The sequence below is a fragment of the Aethalodelphis obliquidens genome, unplaced genomic scaffold, assembly GCF_003676395.1.
Source record: "Aethalodelphis obliquidens isolate GAN/ISIS:26980383/991018 unplaced genomic scaffold, ASM367639v1 scaffold55, whole genome shotgun sequence".
Classification (NCBI taxonomy): Eukaryota; Metazoa; Chordata; class Mammalia; order Artiodactyla; family Delphinidae; genus Aethalodelphis; species Aethalodelphis obliquidens.
Window position 1 is genome coordinate 8,284,371 of NW_020837999.1, and position 19,520 is coordinate 8,303,890.

The 19,520-nt window shown below is 40.4% G+C and overlaps 1 protein-coding gene across 5 annotated transcripts in view; it reads right to left on the reverse strand.

Annotated features, from left to right (window-relative positions):
* Positions 1–9,812: 9,812 nt before the first annotated feature.
* Positions 9,813–19,520, reverse strand: part of DNM3 (dynamin 3) — a 571,656-nt gene continuing 561,948 nt past the window's right edge. For 3 of the 5 annotated variants that reach the window (XM_027086315.1, XM_027086314.1, XM_027086313.1), the window contains one exon: positions 14,371–19,285. In XM_027086315.1, coding sequence (XP_026942116.1) covers positions 19,216–19,285 — 70 coding nt within the window. In that variant the 3' untranslated portion in view covers positions 14,371–19,215. Of the gene's footprint in view, positions 9,966–14,370; positions 19,286–19,520 lie in introns of those variants that run through there. The other 2 variants (XM_027086312.1, XM_027086311.1) reach the window with 1 other exon arrangement.

A 19,520-nucleotide genomic window follows, 5' to 3' on the forward strand; every position in this document is an offset into this window, starting at 1 on the left:
TGGTTCAGAATTCTGGGCATTATCTAGAAGGTTACTGAGAATAGAATCCAGTGCTTTTGTGTTTGGAATTCTTTGTACAGAATTGGTTGCCTCACAACCAGGCTACAGTGGAATTAGATCACAGAAGGATAACTGCAATAACCAAAATGGTAGGAATCAGAGGGAAAGGAAGCTGGCCTATGAAAACGGATTAGAGAATAGAACACCACAGCCTGGAAGGAAGCCTCGAAAGAGATACAGTCATTTCTATAAAACTATAAGGGTGAAAGTGGATGTTATTTGCCTACCAAATCATGACTTATAGGAGGAGACACCCTTTGAAATTTGAACAGAGCAAATTTAAGACAAATGAAAAAATAATTTTATGCACTGTCTACATGTAAGTCTAAGAAGTTTCACAAGCCAGGGATATAAATGGGTTCCAAAAAGTTTTGGGAAAAAACTCACATAAAAAAGCCATAACTGTCTTGTAAGAAAGTGTTAAGGGACTTCCCTCGTGGTCCAGTGGTTAAGAATCCGCCTTCCAATGCAGGGGATGTGGGTTCGATCCCTGGTCTTGGAGCTAAGATCCCACATGCTGAGGGGCAACTAAGCCTGCGTGCTTTAGAGTCCACGTGCCACAACTAGAGAGAAGCCTACATGCCACAACTAAGACCCAGCACAACCAAACAAACAAACAAATAAATGTTAAGAAATCCCAAGCCTTTAGGTGTTGCTACCTGAAGGATGATGAGGCTCACTTATGGCATGCTTCTCTGGGTTGCTGCTGGCATAGGGATGCAGGCCTACTTAACAATCGGTATGACCTAATGTGACAGTTCTTGGGAAAGTTACCTATCACTTAAATATAGTAATCCAGTCAGTCTTTTAAATTTAAACCACACTGAAAGGGTACAAATAGGATATTAATGATCTAAATTTCCAGAGAGTATTACAGTGTGTGTATGTGGGTAGCTCGGGGAGGGCAGGGAAGGGGAGAGGGTTAGGGTAGCTTTGGAATTAAAATCCCAACTTGTCAAATACTTGCCTGTATAAGAAGATGTACCCCTTCCTCCCAGCTCTGTTTCTTGTCACCCTAAGTTATAAGGAAGGCTGGAGGGTGGTGGTGGCAATTGAGAGCAAGGAGGGAGGAATCGGAAGGCAGTGTTGCCCATCTTTCCAAAATGGTACCAGGGATTGTAGTTGAGATGGAAGGATGAAGGACAGGTAGAGCCGCAAGGCAGCACGTGTGCTTGATATTTTGGCGTGATGCATGACTGGCATGTGACTAGAATGCGTCGCAGGGATCTGAGTGTCACCACACCACAGTGGTTCTGTGTGGCAATCAAATCGGTATCAGTGTTACGCCTGTATGCTGTGTCAGTACTATAAACTTTTGAGTGTGCTTTTGGCCAGCTGGCTTAAATTATGGATGTAAGAATCACACTGAGCATGTTCAAGGAAGCATATGGAGCCATCGTTTACATCTTTAAGCCAAAGGCTCAAGGTCCAGAAAAACAAAAACAAGCCAGCAGAGGGCATCAGTCACACAATTTTACAATATTTCAAACCCTTCGAATGCGGGAAAACAGGACTGGACACAGTGCCATCTTGTGGAAGTTATTGATGTTCCCTTTTACAATGAAATTCAATGTGTCTTGAATTGCACCTAGGGCTAAAGGCTAACTGGTAGGCAGTCGCTTTTAATGCTTTAGCAAGCCCCTCATCATCCCCTTTATCCCTTATTCTCTTCCTCCAACATCTATTTATTAAAAAATGTATTGTCCACCTAGGACCACCTCTACTCACTTCTACCATTTGCATTTTATGATGTTTAGCCTCAGAAATTTATTCATTCAACAGATACTTACTGAACATTAACTACATGACAGATACTGTTTGTCCTCCGTGCTTGAGATACACCTACGAGTAAAAGGGACAAACTCCCTTGACCTGATGGAGCTTACATTCTAGCAGGAGGAGAGAGACAATAAACATAAGCAGAAGGTAACAAATGCTATTGAAAAAAGAAGAAAAAAAATAGCAATGGTATTCAGTAAGGGGGTCAGGGTAGGTCTTATGGAAAAGGTAACATTTAACCAAAGATTGGAAGGAGGTGAGGGAATTATTCAGATTCTCAGGGGAAGGGAGTTCCAGGCCGAGGGAAGAGCTGCTGCAAAGGCCCTGGCAGAAGACTGCATGGCATGTTTGGGGAATAGCCAGGAGTGGCCAAGGTGGGGTGATAAAGGAGAGCAGAAGAGGAGGCCAGAGAGGGAAAGTGGGAGGCCGGGTCACCTAGACATTGTAGGCTATTAAAAGGACTCTGGCTTTTACTCTGAGATGGGAAACACTGGAGGGTCTTGGAGAAAAAGAGGGACATGATCTGACATAAATTTTAACGGGCTCATTCTGGTTGCTGTGGGGAAAAGTAGAGCAGAAATAAGCATTAGGAGGCTCTGATATTAATCCAAGCAGGGGATGACAGTGCCTCAGAGCAGAGTGATAGCGGAGAAGTGGTGAAAAATAGTCACATTCTAGATATAACTTGAAAGTAGAGTCAAGGTCTTCCTGACATATTAGATGTAGGGTATGGATGCAAGAGAAGAATCGTAAGTGACTCTTACGGTTTTTGGCCTGAACAAATTGAAAGATGGAGGTGCCATCAATTGAGTTGGGGGCCAAGGGGATATGGATAAAGATTTGGGGGAGGAGGATTGGGAATTCAGTTTGGGGCATGTAGGGTATGAAATGTAGACATCCAAACTGAAATGTTGAGTAGGGAGTTGGAGATATGAGTTTGGGTTTTAGGAGCAATGTATGGGATTGAGATATAAATTTAAGACTTGTTGGTATATGAATGGCATTGAATGCTATGTGACTCGATGACATCACCAAGGAAGTTTATATATACAGAGGACTAAGAAATCCAAAGTAAAAGGTTGGAGAGAAGAATAAGCAAAAAGATTTGGAAAGCACAACCACTGAGACAGGAGGAAAATCAAGAGTTTAGAGTCCTGGAAACCGAGTGCAGATGACTCAAGGAAGAAGGGGTGATCAACTGTAATCAGATCAAAATCTGAAAAATCAAGAAAGCAACCCAATACTGCAATAGTACTATGTGATCCTCTACTTAGCCTGACAGCTGAAGTTCAGTCAAAACTGATGGCTTGGGCTTCCCTGGTGGCGCAGTGGTTGAGAGTCCGCCTGCCGATGCAGGGGACACGGGTTCGTGCCCTGGTCTGGGAAGATCCCATGTGCCGCGGAGCAGCTGGGCCCGTGAGCCATGGCCGCTGAGCCTGCGCGTCCGGAGCCTGTGCTCTGCAACGGGGGAGGCCACAACAGTGAGAGGCCCGCGTACTGCAAAAAAAAAGAAAAAAGAAAAGAAAGCAAGGACTGAGCATTGACCATCGGATTTAGCAAGGAGGAGGTGATTGGTGTCCCTTAAAGAACATTTTTTTTGTGGAGTTGTGGGAATAAAAACTATATGAAGTGGATTTAAGAGAGAATAAGAGAAGAGAAATTGGAGCAGCAAGTACAGGCAACTCTCTGGAAGTTTTACGTCAAAGGGGAAACAGGAAATAGGACAGAAACTGAAAGGGGAGGTGAGGGCAAGAAACCTTTTTATTTTTAAGATAGGAGAAATGACAGCATGTTTGTATACTGATGGAAATGAAACAGTAGAAAGTAATATTTGATGTGAGAAAGGGAAGAATTAATTGCTGGGGCAATATTCTTGGGCAGGTGAGAGGTGATGGAATCTATTGCACAAGTGGAGGGACTGGCTTTAGGATGGGAAGGGATAGTTGATCTATGGTAACATAGTGGGAAGGCAGAGAATATAGATACAGATGCTGGTAAGTGGGTAGATGGTTAGTGGATAAATCAGGTGATGGGAATCTTTGGAAATTCTTTTCTGATTGCTTCAATTTTCTCAGGGAAGTAGGAGGCAAAGAATCAGCTGAGATGTGAGAGTAAGGGGGAAGTGATGAAGTGAGGAGGTATGAAACAGTTCAGGACATTGGGAGAGTGAATGAACTAGGGATGCCTAGTATAATTGCCCAGCAGTAGTAAGGGCTCTCTTGAGAATGGTAGTCATGAATTTAAAGTGAAGCTTGGTTGTGTGTGGGTTGTGTGTGCATTTTCCTAACCATGTACAGCTACATGAGTGCAAACTAGAGTAGACGGAGAATTGAATTTACCCAGGGTGGTGATTAATCAGATTGAGAGAAGGGCAAGGGAGAACGGTAGCTATGCATGGACCTGATTATAATGGTTGACCGTGGAATTTAAGTTAGGTAAGAAGGAGAGTGAACCGCAAGAAGGGTGAAGGACAGGGAGGTGAGGGACAGGGCAAAGGTCAATGGATTGGAGGTCCAAGGGGTTTGAAAGACAGGAAGTAAACGTCAGAGAATAGATAAAGACAAGGTTATGACTTTGGGAGTGAGCAGCTGAGGTAGGGTGGAGGGCAACGTCACTGGAGGAGTGAAGTCCAAGGAAATGAGAAGTTAGATGGGGGGCGGTGTTGGAAGGAATACCTACACTTAGGTAGAAATCCCCAAGAATTAAGACAAGAGTGGTACTGGAAAGAATGACAGGGAAACAGGAGCTAAAATCATCAAGAAATAAGAGAGAATGAACTGGAGATTGGTAGATAAGTGCAACAATGAGGGGTATGTGCTATAATCTGGTGCATGAGGTTCAAAGCTGAAGGTTTTATGGAGGAGGAAGGATGAATGGTCTGAAAGCAAAAATGAGAAACAAGGATACCTACCCCACATGAGGCTCAGCAGTACAAGGGCTGTGGGAGACAAGCACCCCCTTTGGAGAAGGCTGCCGGAAAGCAGTACGCTTAGAGCTGTCCTGTTAGAGAAAGAAGGTGACGGACACATCCAGAGGACAGGTTGAAGATTTAGGGGAAGTTTACTGATCATGGGCAGCGAATTATAGAGGGTACAGGGTAAAGGTTTCAGAAGTTGGAGAGGGGGGGAGAAAAGCATGGAATAGATATGTACTCCAATCTCCATACAGGACAGCGACTCAGCAGTCTAGGGCTTTTTGGCAGACTGACCTAGGCTGGGAGAAAGAGCTATGTAAGTCCCGGCGGGTTCAAGGCAGATGATGAGAATATGAGTGTTGGTGGGTAGGGCTGGGGAGATTTCTGGGGGCCTCCTTTTTACCTCAGAGGAGGTGTGGTCTTAGTGTGCAGGCATCCTCATGTCATCACGAACATGTTCTTTATTGTTCCCTGATGGAATTCATGTGCTGATTCTCTGAGTAATGGACATATTGACAAGAGCCTTGTGGGGCTAATGACTAATTTCCCGAGAACCATGCCAACTTCCAACAGTGGGGCAGGGCCATTTGTAGTGTTCTAGAAAGTTGGATTCTGGGGAAAGTGATCAGAGCTGAAGTGAGAGCCAGGGTTTGACCAAGGTCCTGGGAACCATCAGGCCTAAGGAGGGATGCTCCTCTGACCACTGAGAGGGCTCTGGCGAGCTCAGCTGCAGGCAAGAGGCAGAGTAGAAACAGCTGAAGTTCTGTAGGAGTGAGCTAGCTTAGACCATGCCACTGCTTTTGGTGTCTCTCTTCTTTTACAACTCACAGGTTGGCAATTAATGTTGGCTTGTTTACCTTGGGAACAGTGGCAATCACCAGCCAAATCAAAACACCATTTTCTTCCCAGATCTATTACTGTGATTAACAGGAGGACTCCCCAGCGATAAGGTAGTTCTGTTTCCCAACAGCCCAACATTTGCTCGGCACCTGGGGCCTGGCAACTCCACGGTACTGGTGCCTCCTCGCGCCGTCAGGTGCCGCAGGGCTAAGAGTGCCAGAGGAAGGGGCTTAGAAAGGCAAATGGCCTTTTCTGTCACCGTCCGGTGCCAATTGGCATCTGGGTTTCAAATGACACCCAGGATCAGCCTGAGTGAGGTCTTGTGCCCTAAACAGACTAGCTCTCCAATCTCTTGACCATACTTTTGCTGGGGGGTTGGAGCACATTGATTTTACCAGCGCTGAGGTCGAGGGATACTGTCCCCTCGGGCCCCTGAGAGAGCTGGCTTGAGGAGTTGCTTCTGCTTTCCCAAGCTCCGCTGGCACACGGCTCACGCTCCAGGACGGCCCCGTGGCCTTGTGCGGGGCCCAAGGAACATTTGGACTCTGGTCGGTGAGAACACCGTGGGCCTCCCACTCTTTCTAAATTGCAGAATAAACAGACCTTTAGGCCCCAGGCAGCTATTGCGTATGAGGCTGAGAGTATTTTTGTCTTTAAAAGAGAAAAAAGCAGCAGGCAGAGGTAAGTATCTCCTTGGCTCTAACTGAAATACAGCCACAGAGAGGAGGGCTGGGGGAAGAAAAGCTAGCCCTTAATAATCCAAAAGACTAAAAAACAAAAACAAAAACAAAGAATCTGAAAGGCTAGTTTTTCCACTGTGTTATATGGAGCTTCAAAAATATCCTCTGTTAGTCTGTTCGCAGCTGTTTTGAGACGGAAGACCCACTTCAGTGACTTCTCTGTTACTGTCTTGAGGATCCTTAAGTCTCTTTGGCTCCTGGGGGCCACAGGCTAAGGCTTTCTTTATTCTCTGCCTGCTCATGGCTCGTGTTCAAGAGGATCACTGAAGACGTGAACTGCAGTGAGAATCAAAACCTGATATAAAGTATTGCAAAATGTGATTAGATTAAGAACACTTCGAGAGTAGCAGTTTATAGTCTTGACTCATCCAACAACCTGCCGTCCGATCTTAAATGTTGACAGTATTGCAATTCGATAGAAACTTGTAGTATTAAACAAACAAACAAAAATAGGTATATATGATGGTAGTGGAGGCAGCTGGTATGTCTGGGGGGACATACAGTGGTATGGTAGCATAAGCTCCATTTGATTTATTCAGATATAAACTCTGTAGTATTATAAAGGGTATAGAAGTTTTTTTTCTTTTTCAGCAATCTTTTCTTTCTGTGGATGAGGTTCATGTCTTTAAGATGGACTTACAGCTGTGAAGACTGTGAATCTCATGGAACTGGACTAAAGATTGCAACATCCATTTTCTGAGTTTTTTTTAAAGAATCATACTTAGTGCTGAGTTATAAAACAGACATTGGCAAGTACAGTCTTTTTCAAACTCTGGGATAAAGAGTACTGAAGGGTACAGGATCTGAACCCACCGAAGGTATCCATGTTTGTACATGAACAGCTGAGGTTATTTCCTTATCTACTCTTGGGTTTCAACTTCTAGGATGTTTGTTGAAACACCCTTCACTGTATATGTGGCTCCCAAGGCTTACAGACATTTATTTAACAGTGGAACTCCCCAAGGAAAGCATGGGTCGTTTTGTTTATTTTTTCCTACCTTTAGTTCTCTTTTCTCCATCTCCTAGGTGTCCTGGGTGTTTCTAGCTGGAGACTCGGGGATTCTCATTCCCTTCACTGCATCCAGTGGGAGACTGCTACAGGGTATCTTCCAAATCAAAAACCCTTTTGTTAGAAGCCAAAGCAAAGTTAACAGACTACTTCACTTTCAATAGCACTATGTCTTTCTCAACCAACACTTATGTGATTCAGAGTCTTATACTATTCCACTAGAAATGAAAAGTTTGGTTTCTGATTGGCTGAAATGAGCTCTATTGTTCCCTTCTTTGTCAGAGGTCAAAATCACCACATTCTGGAATGTTAGCAGGCTTTGGGTCAAGCAGATAATCTGGTTCTAGGACTCAAATAACTGCTTCAGCATGGAAGTCGGTAACAGTTCTCCCTGGAAAAAAGGACCCAAATTTTCTCCTGTCATAGCTTATATTGGAATTGCTTATTTAGGTATTTTGTCAGCTACTTTTATCCTGTTTCTTCTCTAGTGTTCCCAGTAACTAGGACATTCTTATGAATTCAAGAAATGTTTGATGAATAAAGGGATGAGAATACTTAAGAAATATTGTTTACTAAAGATATAATGGTTTGTTTCTCCCGAAGATCCTGAGTCAGTACAGTTCAACTATACTTCTTCAGTTCTCTATCCAATATTGAGGGTGGAGGTGGGAGAGCTGAGGAAGGGGATGTTATGAAACACAGAAACACGATGAGCGGTAAATATGAACAAACCTCAGCATAGTTTAATTTTACTCCAGGCTGCTTCCTTCCCCCTCCCATTCGAAGAGGAGGCCCCCTTTCTTCTCGCCTATCGAATGTGAGGAAGGGGCCATACCTAGTTGTTGAGGAGACCGAGTAAGATCGCCAGGGAATCATTTCATTCTGCCATGACTCGAGCCTTACGTTCTCATGGTCATCAGGTCAGTCTAAGGTTTAAACATCTAAATGGTGTAACACTGCGCATAAAAATAAGTTCAAGGTTAAGACAAAGTGGAAAAGTACCAAACACTTAAAAAAGATAATTGGCAAAAACCTTCCTGTTGACAACCTCTGTTTTGTGTTTGCGGAGATGGTGTGATATAATCCAGGAAAACCGGGTCTGTTGGGATGAGCATGCTATCAGATGAGAAAGCTACCCGATAAGAATACTGATTAAAAGGAATTAAACGCCTGGACTGAAGGTGAAGGGAAGGGCAACAAACTGCATGCTGTGTGGTATTTTGCATCAATTCAGCCGCCTCCAGGTAAACTTGAGCTTCTGTTGATCCCCAGCTTTGGCGCCTTTGAATTTCCTTAGTCACGAGCACTTCTAACTCGCAGTCACTGAACTTGAGATGCAAGTACACACCAATGTAACGTGCCATATGAAAGTTTTCACCTGAGAAATAAACCGCTTTTCCATTTTGGGGAGGAGAACATAGTCCTTAAAAAAGATTTTTACAGCCCAGAGAAAGGGTATTGGTAGTGAGGGTCCCCCATTGTTGAACTGAGGTTCCTGCCTACATCTCCGGCGCTGCCTCTCTTTGCCAGGGCTTGTCTAAGTCAGCCAGGAAGTGAGTGGACCACCAAGTCCTGATCAACAGTACTTTACTTTCCTGTCCTATAGTTTTTTTTTCTTCATATGCTAAAGTGAGGCACATTCAGAAGTGATCTCATCCAAGATGAGATCCTTTAAAATTTTAATTTAGACCAAGTAAATCTTCAAAAAGAAAACTCTGAATTAAATCTCAAACCTTTAGGGAGGCTTCAGATCACATATTTGGCAGGATGGACTACATTACCTTAATAATAAACATTTTATTTGGATAAATCTTTGGGATTTGTTTTTAACGATAGCTTAGAATTTCACTGTTGGAATTACCATTCGAGGATTAAAGTAGAAAAAAAGTTGTCTTTTCCCGAACACTCATAAAGATTCTATTCTTCCAGTATTTTACTGACATCATTAAGAATCTTCTCAAGGTGGCAACATTTCCTTGTCTTGTACTTTTATTCAGATGATGTGTTTTTCCCCCGAATTTGCCAAAGTATGAGATTGATGTGTTTCAGACCAACAATTTCTCCCATAGTCATACATATTTTATCTCCTAGAAAAATAATGAAAATAGAAAAAAGCTCTTGGTGCAATCATAATTATTAATGGGATTCCTGGGGGCAGAGTGAAATTATTCAGTCCTCTGTGTCTTTTCTAGACACCCAGGATTTTTACTTGTTTCACTCTTCTGTTGGACAGACATTTCAACTGAAGATAGATTATTTTTCTCCACGAAATAGCATTCCAAATCACAATGCTTTAAGAACTTAAAATCAATCATTTTCAATTTAAGCACCTTAAAAGGTCAAATTATGTATTTTTCACCTTACGGTGGTTTTAGTTGAAACAAACTCCTATTTTAACTCGGATCTTCTTTAGAAAAAGAAACAGAACACATTTCATTTTTTATATAGAATAAACTTTGTTTTTATTATAGACATGGATCAAAAATAAAAGTTTTTATGTACATATGACATATAGTGCAAATGAAAGGCTTTTAAATACCAAGTATAGACATATTGTCGAAAACAAAAGGAGATGAATGATGGGGGTTAGGATGGTCGTCCGGGAACTGCAGGAGGGGGTCGCCTAGTGAAAACAAAACAACAAAAAAACAAAATAAAACAAAAGAAAAAGAAAAACACAGATGCAGAGGAAGAAAACAATGTTTAAATTAGAAAATAAATCCAAATAACAGCATGCATAAATATCCCACAAAAATCAAACTCAAATCAGACAGAAAACATGCAGATGCAGACATGCAGGGGAAATGAGAGAATATCACATGGCATAGTGAGCAGCTCCTAGGATGTTTCCTGGCTTCCAGCCATGTGCTAGGTATGAGCCATTTGAGCCCACTCCAAAACCTTGTTATTTTGTACCATGGAATGATAAATCCATGCAATCATATTCAGGAGAACTGGGAACAGTACAAGAGCCGCATACCTTTATAACTTGAGTATGTTTCCCAACCCTGATTTTGTGACATTCGGTTATTTCCAAAGATTTCAGTAAATGTTGTGAAATCTCCATAGGGGGAGAGGGAGTTGATATAGAAATATGACATGTGAGATTTCTTTAAGATGAGGGAAAGTAGAAGGCGGCAAGGGATCAAATGAGCAATGTAATCACAATGCAGAAAATAACTGGGGTCGATCTTGGAGAAAAGGATTTGTAAATAAGAATTTCCTTCAGGTGAAATCCTGATGTGATAGCCTTTCCAGGCCCAGGCAAACTATGAGGCTATGTCTGTTCCATGGTGACCCCAAAGCTTTTGGGTAAGGTTTCCCTCTGTCTTAGAGTTAGGTGCAACTGAAGTTCTTATTTATTCTGAACCAGGTCCAGGGCAAATGAAATTTGGTTTGCTGGCTCTTTCTCCGTATCCCTAGCCTGGCTTGCATCTTGTCAGGCCCACTGGTGGTGAAAGAAGGATCCAGAGTTTTGCTTCGTTTTGACAGCAGCCTCTCTCTGGATGATGGGCTGCTAGGGAAGATACGGTAAACGCTACATGGCAATGGACAGCTCTGTAAGTAGGAAAACAGCAGGCCCAATGAAGCTTTCCCACGGGTTTCCAGCAGAAGTCTACATTTAATTTCCTCTTTCTAACCCAACTGGTAATGAGCTCAACATTACAGCAAGCCATAGAACGGCAGGTTAGTTCAGTACCCTACTCCCTGTGGGACTCCTTTTTGGCTACTCATCCAGGTGTTCAACAACATACTCACTTCCATCTTACTTCTGTAACACTTCAGTGAGTGGTGCAATGAAGTCTACAAGAAAACAAAAGCAAAAACAAAAGCAAACTTCTGTTTCATCTTCTATGAGATGTTAATGGAGCCATACTGACTGGGGTATTTCTGAGCAGCAGTAAAAAACGACCTTACCTTCCCCAAAGTCCAAGACCAATTTTTCTTTGGTCCAATTTAAGCTGGCTGAACTTAAGGAGGCCTCCTATCCATTTAAATGATGAAGAACTTGTTATTGGTCTGTAACCTTTCAACTGCAGGGGGCGAGTGGGGGGGGGGGGGGTCTGCAAGATCCAGGTAATGGTTATCCCTGGTGTTTTCATGAAGAAAGTGTAATGAAATTCCTGTCAGGCTCAATGAGATTTATCAACTGCCCAGCAAACCGAAACTATTTTTGAGTTCTGAAGGGGCTTTAGAACACTTTAATTACCTCAGCAGGGTGGGGAGGTGAGCCATTAAACTGAACAGCAAGTCCACAGTGTTAAAGGGACGTTTTGTCAGCATATGCCAAAACACTTTTCTGTTTGAGCTAGTTTGGTGTTCTAGTCTAGAAACAGGATCAGAAACTTTATGTCTTGGAATATATTTCATGGACAGCTAGAATGTTTGCTTCAAACAGCAGAGTGACATCTATCCCCTTAGCTCTTTTCTTTCCCTCTTCAGTCATCCTGTATCTAACTTTCCTCTCATTGCCAAAAAAGCATGGTTGGTGATGACACCATACACTGGCTCAGAGTTACTTCTATTACGGATCTCGGCAGTTTGGGTTTTTACTATTTCTTTTCCAGAATTTTCCATACTACTTAACACAGTGCTGAAGTGCTTGAAGGTCACGTGCTGAAAATATTGGGGCTTTTTATATGAAGGGCTACGAAGTTACCTTATACCATTGCCACTTCTAACACAAAACTCGAAGTATTGAGTTTGGAACACTACGTTGGGATACTGAGTTGCTAACACATATTAAAGCTCATCATACTAGCATTCACCATAGAAGCAAATTCTACCTACTCAAGATTATAATTTCAGGTTATACCTCCTTAAGCTTTCTTAAAAACAACTTCGGAGAATCGTTTGGCTGAAACAGGAAGGTAAGGTGGTAGGAAAAGCTGTGTGTGGAACATGGGCATAATTCATATATAAAAGTCTCCATTATTAAGAAGAATGATGGATTACCCACATTCTCTCGGATCTACCTCAGTGCTGCACGCTGTTCCTAGGGTGACATTCCTCTGGCAAGAGCCCTGGGAAGGTCTTCCTTATAACTTTTTTCTTTTCTGTTACAATCTCACAAAACATTCCCTGCTTGTTTTCTTTGCCCGTCACTCAGATAACTTAATATCCCAGAGCAGTTGGTAAGCCTGAAGGCTTGGGAAAGTGAGACAACAAAGGCAGTAAGAATAAGCGTTCTTCTCAATGCTTTTCTGCTGATCTTCACTTTTAAGTCAGCCTAGATCCCTCCCTTTACAAGAATACAATGGGGGTAATGTAATTAATTCAAAGGAGCTCTTTTTTTGGCAAGTGAGAGAGAAAAGGTAATATTGAAAGTGATCTGAGTCCTCCACAATGCCCCCCTAGGACTCATTGCATGTCTGTCTCTATCTGCTTTCATGCCCCCTGTTCCTATGCGACCTACCTCCTTGGATCTCCCCAAGCATCAGAGCTCCAGGAGGATGGTCCTAAGCTGGGAGCTCCAGTTGCCATGACATTTGATTTTATCACCCAACTTTGTGTTAGTGACAGTCTGTACTGGGACAATCTCACTCAATGCCTTTCCCCTCTGGCCTAAAGCCACTAAAGCAGTGTTTCCTAAGGCATGTACCTCAGAGCACTAGTCCTGTGAGATGCTCTATGAACAAAGCATTGATGGTCAAATAAATCTGAGAAACATGGAGACACTAGCCCTGCCATCTGATATTAAAGCTTCTATAGAGTCTTCCAGTAAAGAAACATCTAATTTTTAGTCATCATTTCCCAAGTATAGTCAATCAAGAAATCCTTGGTGTATGTCTGTGTAAAACTTATTAAAATCTCATGGAATGGACTTTGGGAAACTTCAAATTAAGGTTGTAGTTTTAGCCAACATCTCTTGCATGTACTCTAGGTATCAGTCTGCCTCAGTGTGAAAGAACACCAAGAAGTGGCCTTAAAAGTGGCAATGCCAGGTGTGTGATGAAATTAGTACTTTCAGTACGAAATTTAAAGGTTTCAGCTGAGAAACAAGAATCTTGAAAACTAATTGAGTAGATACTTACACTGATGTCAGAACTGTTTTTAAAATACAAATGGAAATTTGCCAGATAGTTACAATAAGGTCCTTTGGTTTTGGTAATTTCTACCAGGAACTATTCTGAATACAGAATCATGCGGTAAGACACACACTCACAGCACAGTGCACAGAATGATTCGCATCCTGACTTTCTTCCATTAAAAAGCTTCCTTTGAAGGCATTGATGGCTCCACTCATGGAAGATGTATAGACATGAGAAAGAAATCACAACAGAAAGTGTGAATTAACCCAACAGTCTTTCCAATTCATCTTTTCACAAAGAGCATACCCTGAACACAAAGGGAAAGTAAACCAACATTTCTCCCCTCCCACTCCCTTCTTGTCTCCTGCTTTTAGACGGCACAATCTGAGTCTATGTATGTTGATAAGGGACCTATCATCAAAACTCTTGTAACAAGGAATCTTTCTCTATTCTCTGGAAACTCAGGATAAGGACGTGTGTAAGAGTGAACACTCTTCTGTTCTCTTAATATTGGGGAAACTGAAAGGGGTAACTTCTCCTCTCAATGCCGAATGAATAAACAATGGGTCAGGAACTTAATTACTTTCTGTTAGAAATGCCTTCTGTAGACCTACCATTTGGGCAGAGTATTCTTCAACTTTGTTTCCTAGCTTTTCGGGATCACTTCCTTTTCAATAGCAAAATGTCACGGTGCTTCTTGGCAAGTGTCACTTTGTACCCTCCAGCTGCCTAAGGTTTGTGTTCTTCTTTAACTTAGTACAACGATGACTTCAAATCAGGAATAAAATGTTTCCCACTCTCCTGCCTTTGATTTGTCCAATTTGCTCCCTTTAAAAATCTCATCCTTCCCCAAATTAACGACAGTAATGCCAAATGCTATCGTTCTCCACGTTGGTACCAACAGGATCGAAAGAGTTACAAATATTTACAAGTCTCAGATCTTACTGATAAGCATAGACATGACTCAAATATATACAAGAATGAGGAAGGGGGGAGTCCTTCAAATGTTATCATTTATTTCAGGTTCAGAAATACAGCTTCACATTTTCACAATAGGTACACATGACCTTCAAGAATGATACAAGCTTTAGGAACTTGCTTCAAAAATTCCATTCATAGAGTCCATCCATATCTCAGCATTAAGAAAGCCTGAAAGTGCCAAGAAGACAGGGGAAAGTTCTCTGGCTCCAATTAATTAAAGAATCAACAGAGAAGGCAAGATTTTGCTTCTGTACACTGCTTCTTAATATAAAAAAGCAAAAGAGGAGTTTGATTCAGAAAAGGGAGAGAAAAGAAACACACAGGCAAGCAAAACAAAGGCTGTACATGTAAAATTAAACACAAATCAAGTAATGGTAGAATTTCTGATTGGAAGGAATCATTTTTAGCAAATTGGCAACATACAATGCAAGAGATTAGACAGAGTAATTTTATCGTAATTTAAAAAACATTACATTAAGGAATTTGAGGGTAAAAATTAAAAAGGAATGAAGCCTTGAGCTGAGCCATGTGTGAAACCCCAGACCAGAGAGGTGAAAAGTCTCACCAATATACCAGCATGAGCAGGTCTTAAGACAAACAGGAGACTCTTCCTTGAGTTTCCTCTCTCTTGCTCTCATACATACATACATTCTTACACGTATATACAAATAGCAATGCATATACTACATATGCTTCAAAATACTCTTAAAATTTCACCATACAGAGCACCACGTAATGTTAAACATACCAACTAGACAGGATGACTGAAGGTTCTAGAAGACACATTTGAGCTTTTAAGAAAGGAATGAGGGATCTAGTGAACCAATAACTGTTTCTTAGAAACCATCTAGCTTCATTCACATTAAACTCTGAGCTCACAGCTTGCAGTCCTCTTAGTGAAATGATATAAAACTCATGGCTTGAGTCTCAAATATTATCTTCTTTCATCGAGTTCCATAGTTTAGAGACCTACTATTTAAGCTTTATTCTTAATGTTAAGGAGATTCCTGTCCATTTCAAATAATTACATTGTTTGACAAATGAAAAATGTTTACCTGAAAAAGTGGATGGATGACCTGCCTCTGAGGTGTTACATAACTTCTTCCCTGCATTTTAAGCAAACTTACTCAGAAAATCCACTACTTGTATTATACTGCTGTATCCCTCTATTTTTATTTTTTGACAGTTACTGTAGAGAAAGAAAATGACTATGTAGACAAACAGCTTTTTAAGATTCACCTCAGCAATCTAAGAATAATTTATAATTCTAATCAGAGACCTTAAAGGTAGGTTTCCAGATCTTACACTTACTATGAGCTAGCTATATTGGCAAAGATAATTTCTTCTTCGATAGCAATGCTGTGAATTTAGATGCAAATGCCTGTAGATGTTATTCTACCATGTTGTCATGGAAGTTCTGAGCCTTGTGCCTCTCAGAATGAATGTAATCTGGAGAAAATTTTGTACACCTCGTGTATGTTATGAGAAATGAACCACTTTTATCACATATTATGGCAAATACTCTAAAGCTAACTCTTGTATTAACACAGTTTAAAAAATATATTCATACCCACACATACACACATGTATAAATATTTACACCCAAACATATACATATATATACAATACACACACAATCACACACATGCTCACGGCATTTTAACAAGTGATTTTTAAAGCTACTTACCCACAGGGGCACAAAATACATGTACTTACACAAATTTACTATGTATATACTGTATACATAGGGACACATGCTTAGAAAATACGTGTGTACACAGAAAACATCAACATTTATCACATACTGGTATTAGGTCCCGTTTCATATTTGAGAATTATGGCTACAGTCTATTCTAAAAAGTCATAAAATGAATCTATATGATTACTCTTTAATTCTAAGGTCAGAAGGCTTATAGTTATATCACAGGAACTTGGTTTTATTATAATGTTTTGGAATAGAGTGAGTTTGTATCTGAACAAGTAGGCAATTTGCTAACTAAACAGACCCTACTGCTCTTCTATGTTACAAAACACAGCTAAAAGCAATATTCAGAGGAGTAATCTTGGTAGATGATTTCTGGAAATTCAATATATCTGTTCTAAATCAATACTATTTCAACCATCTGTCCACAACTGAGTAAATGGCTATTCCAGTTAGTCAATAAGCATGCAAGAATTAGCATGTGACAATAAAATAGATTTACCCATCAAATAAACATATACAGTTTACTTTTCCAAATCCTAAAAACACTGTACGTTTTATTATACTAGACATGATGGAGCTACATCTGTTGTGTAGACAACATCAGAGCAATCAGGATGAAGTTACACAAAAGATCTGAAGTGTGTGGGAAATACTTAGAAAGCTCATTAAGCGACATTCCCATCTTAAGGCCTAATATGAACGTTGTACTTCACACTCCGCACATCCTAGGGCTTCTGACTTCATTTACATTGACATCTCCTTTTAGCAGGATACAAACCCTTTGGGAAATGGGATTAATACTAATCATATGACACAATACTGCCGTAAACTGAAAATATTCTCCAACATGACTGCTGAAATTCCAGGGGAGGCTGGGTTCTATTAGAAATAACTTAGAAGTAAAATAAAACAAAAATGTACACACAAGAAGAGACAATTGGGACAGTGAAACTGTGGGGTGATAATCTGAGAGCAAAAGCCAAAGGTGACGAATGCCATTGTTTATGATGCATAAAATCGGTGCAAAGAAACCTGGGAAAAAAATCCCCAGTTTTCTTTGACATGGTTTGTGCTGATCTAAGAACACGTCAGTGGTTATCCACAACATTTTCCTTTAACCAAAGGAAATTTTTGAAATACAGCAAAACGCAAAACCACATACAGCACAAAGCCAAACCCTGAAGTATATAATCTGTTAGATGCCTATTTTAGAGAATTCAAAAGAAGGAGCAAAGGGGATCCTAAAAAAGAGGGAATTTTGTGAAAAGATATCACTTTAGACTATTCATTTTACTATGGATGTTTACTTAACTTATTTCCACTTAGCTGCAACACTATTTTAAAAATACAGTATGTATTTTGCACATCTGTTCCATTCACAAAGAGTTAATTTTTTTCCATGAGAAAAAAAAAGATATGAGAAGATTTAGGGTGGTGATTTAGGGCGGCATTCTTATACAATCACTTGCAATTTAAAAGTTGAAATGCCCTTTTTGTAAATCTTGTATTCTCTGATTTTTGCCTAAGTGGACTACTTTTAACCCTTTAGAATAAGTTCAAAACAATGCCATTCAACTTGGCAAGGTCTCTTTTTAATAATGGTTAAAAGTTTTACTTCATACTTTATGGGCGTCTGCTTTGGGTATAAACTACACAGGAAATTAAAGTTAACATACAAATCACGTTTGCTGCTTTCAAAGGGAGGTATTTCAGTTGGTTAAACCTGATTTAGTTCTGTAGAATATGAAATGGTGTCATGGGACACAACTATGCAGTGAATACTTGGTCTGCTGTCTGGGAACAGTTAGCAGACAAAATTCCGGTTGGCTTCTGGCTGTTTCCTACATGCTAATCATCTAGTTCTAGGTAGTCCAAAAGTCAGCCTCAAGACTGAACTATTAACCCTCAGGCTAAGCTGCTCTTATAAATTTTAGAAATGTTAGAATTTGCCAATTTGCTTTAAATCTCGATGTCTTAATACTATTTTCTGGAATGACCTGGAAAGAGACTCTGAAGTTGTCCGACTGTAGGAATGTGAGCTCTGCTCTCAAACTAGGGCATCTTTTCTTTCCATTCCAGGTCCCATTCTTTAAATATGGCTATCCCATAGTAAGGCTCAGGATTTATTAAGAAAGCCTAGAACCGATTAAAAAGTTACATTAAACTGTTTAAAAGGTAGGCTAAATTTTTATATTAGGAAGTTACATATTAGCATGGAAAGGGAGACATATTTTTGCACTAACTAACTAACTAAATCAACTGGAATTAGTGTCGAAGTATAATTAGCCATGCTTAAAATTAGATCAATATAAAAAATTAAATATTTTCCATATCAGCCTTCACTGTAACTTGTGAGGAGCTAAGTATATACGTGAATAAAGAAATTACATTTGTACAGACACTTCTAGAGATGTGATATTTTGCTTCTTCCTTGAACTCTGAAAGTAGCCCAATTTACTGACTGACTACCAAAAAACAAGCTTTAATTCACTGTTGAATATGCTTCTAGCTTGAAGCAAAACACATTGCCATGAGAAGCCCTCTAGAGCAAGCAATGCATTAACTTTTCCTTTGCAAACTACCTCATGCTTCTGGAAAAGTTTTATTTTTAAGGAATCCTAACTTTTAAAAAATCACTTCTTAGCAGTTTTATGAAATAAAGAGGAAGGAGAAAGGATCTAAATAGCTAATCATGGCGTAGGCGGAAACATGTATAATAGACAACATAATTTCCGTCAGTCAAAACAGAATGTGGAAAAATAAATACGTATCATTTAGGTCTAAGCCCACCATCTCTTATCTCTTAGGAATTATATTAAATGGGCTATCTGGTAGGTAACCTGGGAAAGTTGTCAAAGCAATTCCAAATATATGCCAGGGTAGGCCAATGGTCCACAAAGTAGCGGGCTGCTATACAATCTACTTTGGTTGATACAACATATAAAGCCTCAAAGAGTCAGCAGTTTTCAAGAGTCAAACCCCAAAAGTTTGACATATCATGAGCAATGAAGGTGAGTGATGAATGCATTAGTAAAACTGGTTACTTGCCGACTGATATCCACACATGCGACTACTCATGATTTACTGCAACGGTTACCAAATATTTTGCTTTTGCATAATTCATTAGTAATTAATTGCCATGCCAGACACTTCGTTTAGTCTAACAGGGAGGATTCTAGTGGACGGATTATAGTGGGACGAGTAGGTGATGGGGGTGGTCTCCGGCTAGAAAGAGAGAAAGAGACAGGTAAAGACACAAGTAGAATATCTAGCAGAAGGTTATCCCAAAGACACTGAGAAAGAGCCGTCACGCACATGCTCATGCACAGACAGGTCAGCAGGAGTGGCTGCCATTTGTAATAATTTAATACTGTCACCTTTCATTCACCTAGCATTTTTGTTTTTAAATGAGGTATTTTTTCATATACAAATGTTGCTAAAAACTGAAGTCGTCCCTCCC